The 6,908-nt window shown below is 40.6% G+C and overlaps 1 protein-coding gene across 1 annotated transcript; it reads right to left on the bottom strand.

Moving 5' to 3' along the window:
* Nucleotides 1-2,114: 2,114 nt before the first annotated feature.
* On the bottom strand, nucleotides 2,115-2,787 carry LOC147454876 (uncharacterized). Its single transcript, XM_086517088.1, has 3 exons — nucleotides 2,623-2,787; nucleotides 2,351-2,525; nucleotides 2,115-2,233 (listed from the first exon to the last, which is right to left on the bottom strand). The coding sequence occupies exons 1-3, from the start codon at nucleotides 2,785-2,787 to the stop codon at nucleotides 2,115-2,117; spliced, it is 459 nt and encodes a 152-aa protein (XP_086373214.1).
* Between the last annotated feature and the right edge of the window lie 4,121 nt (nucleotides 2,788-6,908).

Below are 6,908 nucleotides of genomic sequence, written 5' to 3' on the forward strand. Positions count from 1 at the left end.
CAACCAATTAGACCGCAGAAATGGTGTGTAATCGAGGGTAAAGGACCAACCATCAGACCAATGAGTGCTATTACTGACCGAAGTATGATGGGAATGTTCAATACGTGCTTATGAGGCCATAGGGACAACCCATTTATATATAACATCCTAATATGGCCCCAGCTCAAAGACCACCGATGGCTATGGAAATACCTCAACATGTGATGGGTCAACAACCTCCATATATTGGACATTATGCAGTTACCGTAAAGTACATGCATTCAGAGGGAGTCATAGATGAACAAGCACTAGTGCCTGTTACACCCTATGATGAGCCTAGTCCATCTACAGTAATGGTAGAAGGAGATTGGTATAATTCACATCCCCCACCAATGGAATAACATGTGACTTATACTACAATGGAGCTTGCACGGATGTACTATGTAGCTAATCAAGGTGCTAGACCTCCGATGGTAAGACCCATAATTAAGCCAAGAACTGGGAACTGTCACAATTGTGGTGCAGATGATCACTGGAAAAATGAATTCCCATAGCCTGACAAGAACCTTAAGCCAGTTGAAGATTTTTGTATACAATGTTGCAAAAAGGGAGGACACTTCCCTGAAGATTGTCCAAAAAAATCCTTTAAACAAGGGTAAAACAGTAGTGAACATAGTCCAAGTGATACCTAGTAGCTCATTCAAGAGTGAACCTATTGTTCTAATCAAGGTAATCAACAGAGCCCAGGCTAAGAAAAAGAAACATAACTCCTCTGATGATTCGGAGAATACTAAAATTTCCTTTCAAAAGACCAAAAGAAGTAGAAGCAAAAGGTATGAGATGAGAAAACAAAAACAAAGGGTTGAAATTGAGGAGAAAGCCAAGAAACTATTCCAGGAAAAAGTGAAAGAAACTGGAAGTGAAATCAAGGAAACCACCGTGAAATCTGGAGGATCAATTTTGGTAGACAAAATTTTTGAGCCAATTAATGCAGCCTTGGAAGCTTACCAAGTGGGACTTAAAGCAGGCCAAAACATGGAAAACAAATGGAAAAACTATCCTTCTCGGGGATTTTATGTTTGCAAGCTTTCACTTTCGCGCTTTTGGAATTGAAACATTATTTGTGAGCTTTTTAATTCTCCTATTACACTAACGATATCTTATAATATTAGTGTAGCATTATAAAAGTCTACATTAGATTGTGCAATCCTTCAATCACCAAACAATCAAGTGTGACATGTTTGCATGCCTTTGCTGTAGGAATGTATGCTCATGCATATCCCTTATTATCTTGAAATGTAGCTTTAAAAAAAGAACTATATATATTTCTAATTAGTTTTGATTCAACACCATATTATAAAGTACTAAGATCAAACAACATATTTGCCATAGTCTCAAAGTAGCTTAGCAAATCAACTCAAGAAACCTCAAAGCCAAACTAGATTCCAAGTAGCAATATGATATGCATATCATACCACATAACAAACCTCCAATCACATAATTAGTGACATAACCACCATACTGCCATGTTCAAGTCATGTGGTCACCATGTACATAAAAGACTCAAGTCAAAACATAAAAATTAAATGTCTAGAGAGAGCATATGTACGGGGGTGGTTATGGAGCGAGCTTTAGAGCGAGCTTTTTTTTTTTCCACCACCTCTACTTCCCATTGCCACCCCTTACCACCCATGACCACCAACACCTAGCCCATCACCGGTGGTTGGTGGTGTTAGCTCACTACCACCATCCGCCACTCCTCCTCCTACCACGACCGCCCATTACCGTCGGTCTCCTCCCACTCTTCCTTCTAGTGGGCTACTCAAGGACCTCCTCTCTCTCTCTCTCTCTCTCTCTCTCTCTCTCTCTCTCTCTCTCTCTCTCTCTCTCTCTCTCTCTCTCTCTCTCTCTCTCTCTCCCCAACACACTCTCTCTTTCTCTCCATGTTCCTCTCTCTTTCTTACTCTCTCTCCCTTGAGCTCTCTCTCTCTCTCTCTCTCTCTCTCTCTCTCTCTCTCTCTCTCTCTCTCTCTCTCTCTCTCTCTCTATTTTGCTGATTTTATCTCTCTTTCTCTCTCACTTGTCTATCTCTATCCCCTCCCCCCACACCCACACTCTCCTTCTCCCCCCCCCCCCTACTCTGGCTTGTGTGAACTATTTGCCTCCTTGCCTATAACATTGCCAAATGTCTTGCGTCTCCTTGTCATTGTAACCTGGTCTCCAAAAAACTCTGGCACCTTTGGAAGGCCAGTTCCTCCAATTGCATCGTTCACAACACGGCTAGTCTATGATGGAGTAGGTGTGTGAAATTGTTGTGAAGCTGCCTTGTCTCTCATCTTGCTTATGCTTGGTCCGCTTCCTATATACTTACCCTCTGTATATGCCATTCTTTTGGATTGTTGAAGAAGAGTGTTCCCAATATCCAAAACTGTTGCATCATACAAAGAAATTTTAGGCTTGTGACCTTCACCTGCTAACCATGAAGCGTGACGTGACTCTGAGAGATTTGTTCGAGGGATAACCTCGATGCAATAGTCATCTAGAGCCTACAAAAAAAGAAATAAATATATTTCATTGTTATCATGAAGGGTCTAATTAAATGGACATCCTACAACCTATTCTAGAATAAATTTTAAAACTTACACCAACAATTTCCTTCCTCCAATGAGGGTACCTCACATGCCACCAACTCAACCAGCACTCCATTGGGCCTAGATTCCCATCTGCCACCTTTCTTGTTGCCCACCAAGCTCGAATGAACCGATATTGGGCCTCTGCATCTTCACTGCTTTGCGCGCACCGCCACATTCGACACAGTCCCTTTTGCTCGTCTTGAAATGCATTGAGCACATATTTTGTGGTGTGGATCCCTAGACTTTGTTCCCAATGGAAAAGGCATGATCTCTCCCTACCTTTCATCACCATATCCGGACCTCCATTGAAACTTTTATGCACCGCATTCCAATTTGCTTGGGCTTCATCTGTCATAAAGCCAACAAAATCTGGTGGGGGCACCCCATTGCACTCTAGCACGTTGATCATTTGTTGCCAAAATATCATCTGGATTGTAGTTTCCTCTTCTTTCATCTCACATATAGCAATTGTCATTAATACTCGGACATTGAACATCAACACAAAGCCACATTAACATTGAAGTATGTGTCAATATGTGTTGAGTATTGAACATAAGATTAAAACTTGCCTCGGATCATAAACATGTGCTGCCATGGTTGTCCAACGGTTACCCCGGGGGCAAACCCACTTAACCAATTGAAAAGCTTGATAAAACTTGATGATAAATGAATTTAGGTCTCCGTTGTCACTTCAGGAATGCGAGTTATTAATCACTCTATTGTCAGTTTTACCTACACGCGTAGGAGTGCTATCAAAGGGGGATACCATATGACATCGTGAGTTAACCGAGCCGTTTTGATATGTTTTATGGTTTGTTTTGGTGAGTTTATTTCAATTATTAGATGTCCCTACACTTACATGAGAGTATATGGTTAAACATTCCGAACTGCATAGGCAGATATGAATAAAGTGATTTTCTTTTGGGGTTACCGTTTGTTGTGTGAGTATCATATGGTCAAAGTGAGGTGACGGAGTGATAGTCTACACTATAGATCTGAACTTGATGCATTGGGTTGAGGTCAAACACTTTCATTTCATGTTTTGCATGCTCCCAAAAATTTCAAAAAGTTGTTTTTGCACATATGTGAAGTTATGGTTTATGGTTGACCTAAAGGTCGGAGTTGTTTTGCATCATGTTGATGGTGTTGAAATGTTATCATATGATGTATGGAAACTCATGGATTGATGTGGATGCTTCATATGGATGGTTATGATTGCTTTCCACCTTTTTAGGTCAAAACTAGCTCTATGTGCTAGCGTGGTGAAGTGCGGATGTGATGCATCTACTTTGATGGTTTGAAGTTGTCAAAAATTGGATTTTTATATCAAGATTAGTCGCTGGTCGGACTCTTTTTATGCATGAAAGAAACAATCTTAAGGGTCACATGTGTGTAGACTCCGATTGATTGCAGAAATGTGTCAAACTCCAAGTATGGGAGTTGGTTCAATGTGATTATGTTTTATGGTTAAGTGCTGAGATTCCCCCATGGATTATGGTTGATATTTTATGGTGGAATCCGGTGTGGCTTACGGTTTTTTTTCCTGGATTGAGTTATGCTGCCGAAATGCTGCCGAAATTTTTGCAACCATGTTATGTTCTAAAGTGGTTATGCAGGATTGATTGTGCCTCACCCAAGTAGGGTGGAGAGCTCACCCGTGTGATGTGATTGGATTATGGTTTATGGTTTTTGGATTGGATCATGAAGTGATCAAGATGGTTTATGGTAGACGTGTAAGGGTATAGACCCTGTACAGTCTAACTATTTGGAAAAGGAATTGTTTGTGCATCTGGGAAGTGCTAATGTGATTGGACTCATGTGTTATGTTTCTTATGGTAGCATTGCTACAATACTAGGATCACCTACATCGCTTAGCCTTAGACTAAAGGGTCGCTAACCTGGGGCTTTGCTAGATCGGGGGTGTTGCCTAGGTCTTCTTCTTTTTTTTTTTTAGGCTTATCTGCACGGTTAGTGCATCGGGGGTTGAATGACCTACATGGCTAATGCATCGGGGATCTTGCCTTGGCTTTGCCTAAACACCCGGTGCTGGGCATCAAAGAGGCGGGGCGCCTAAACTAGTATGGTTGGTGTTGATACACTACCACCTGCTGGTATTTGGGATCCTTTCAGAGCTCGGGTTCATGGAGGGAGGCGAAACAGCCTCACCTATGTGTGGCTCAGGTAGGATGGAGGTTATCTAGCTCGCTCCCGATAAAGTGAAATTCTCTCTATCCATCGTAGAGCGGAAGTGCATGGGTGGATCGGTCGATCCCTACACAAGGACCGCTGCTCTGTTAGTTATTTTGTCATAAACTTTTTGATGTTATGGTATACCCAAATTTTGTCATTGCATTAATACATGGTTGAATGTTCCATTTAGATGGGCATTTAAAGATTCTCTGTTTTCATCTTCTCATGTCTTTGTGCAGTCTATTTCACCCTCCACTATATTGTTTCTCTCTCTCTCTCTTCCCGCAATGTGGTATACACATATATTCACCCTCCACAATGTTACATATCTTCCTGAGTATGCTTTCCTTCATAACATCCATTTAGGGGTAGCACTAGTCGCTAGGTACCTCTGGATGCAGTCCGGCTCATGGCCTAAACTCCATGCTTGTTCGGGTGCTGAGAACTCCTCCCCTATGCAAATGCTTCCGCAACTCTGATGTATATTGAAAATGGTATAAAAATGTAAATTGTATGTTCTGTGCATAGACCCTTGGGGATGGGTATCTCTCACCTGGTATTAGAGCCAATGCTTAAGGTTATAGGGATAGCCTAAAGCCTGATACTAGTCGGGTTAGTTATGCATCATGCACGCATTCATGCATACTGTTTGAGAAAGGATATTGTATTCATGATACTTCTATAAGTGACATTGGTTGGTGGCACTTGTTTGGCTTTTCTTCTTCACGGAAAGTGTTTGGTTTGAGTTATGATAAAGTGATTGAAGTGTTCAATAAGTGTATCAAGGAAAAAAATTTGCATGTTTGTTTTAGTAATAACCTTTGTGGGTGACTTCTAATGTCTCGTGACTAGATCTTATCTTTCAATGGTGTGTAAATGACTACCCATTCCTTAGAAAATTATAGTAAAACTTTTTCCCTCCAGACCACCCTTTTTGACTCATAATGCGGGAAGATAGATCATAATTGAGAAATAGGATAGTCAATTTAGCATATATCTATCGAAAGGTTTTAGGCTTACTCATTTGTTATCCATGTCAAGGTGAGGAGACCTCGAATTTTTCAAGTGTGAGAGGATGTAAGATCCCCAATTTTTGGGTCTCTTTTAAAAAATAAGAAAAATGACTTTTGATATCTATTCCGTCGAATTTTGATTGAAAGCATTAGAAAGTCATAATTATGTCGGATGTTACGGTGTGATGTAGTCTAGCTACGGTTTTTATTAGTTGGTTAGATATTGTTTGGATGGTCAAATTTAATGTAAAAATTGAATGGTAAGTGGGAGAGTTGACCACCAAAAAGCAAAGGCTTGCTTTTAGGAAAGAAAGAGTCTTTTTAAAAAAGAGAGGAGGATCTTAGTTTAGAACTCTTTTCTTGGAGGCCAATCTTCTTCTTAGAGTCGCTAAATCGCGCGTCAAAATGCGTGTCCTCAGAAAAAAAAAATTGAAACGCTACAAACGTGCGCAAACTTGTCTATCCTTGCCTCACTTTATTCTTAGCTAGTGCTTTTGGCCTTAAGAGCCTATATAAAGACCTCTCTTCTTTCACTTTGAGGAGGATAGATACACTCTCAGACGCGGAAGCTCTCTTGCCTTGACATCAGGATTACTTATCTATTATACGGAGTGGTGCAAGTTCTTCATCACCATCTCCATAAACTCTTCTCTCTCGTGAGGAAGAAGAAGAAAGATATCTTTCTCTATTTGCTTATTATTTTCTCTCTCGTTTCACGGTGTACGCGCTCTCCGGAAGTTTTCGTGGCAGATACCTCTACGTAGCTCTCATCACCGCTCTCTTATGACAAAGCAAGAATTCTTTCAACAACCCCTAATCGATTATAAAGCATGGTGAGAAACCATAAACTCCATAGGCATCATCTCTCTCTATGTCGTTTTTCTGCGTAGTCACCCTCTCAGTGATTGTTTTTTCGTATACAAGTGCATGTATGGATTAACCAAGTACATACGATGTTGCTCATGATTGTTTCATCATTTTTTACACATTGATTTATGCACATGATGCGTTATGGTCATGCACGTGCATAAAGAAGCGTTTTTTGTTTCACGTCATAGAAGTGGTAGGAATATTGTTTTGGTCATAAATCATA

This window comes from Adiantum capillus-veneris, chromosome 7 (genome assembly GCF_014529385.1).
Source record: "Adiantum capillus-veneris isolate H3 chromosome 7, ASM1452938v2, whole genome shotgun sequence".
NCBI lineage: Eukaryota > Viridiplantae > Streptophyta > Polypodiopsida > Polypodiales > Pteridaceae > Adiantum > Adiantum capillus-veneris.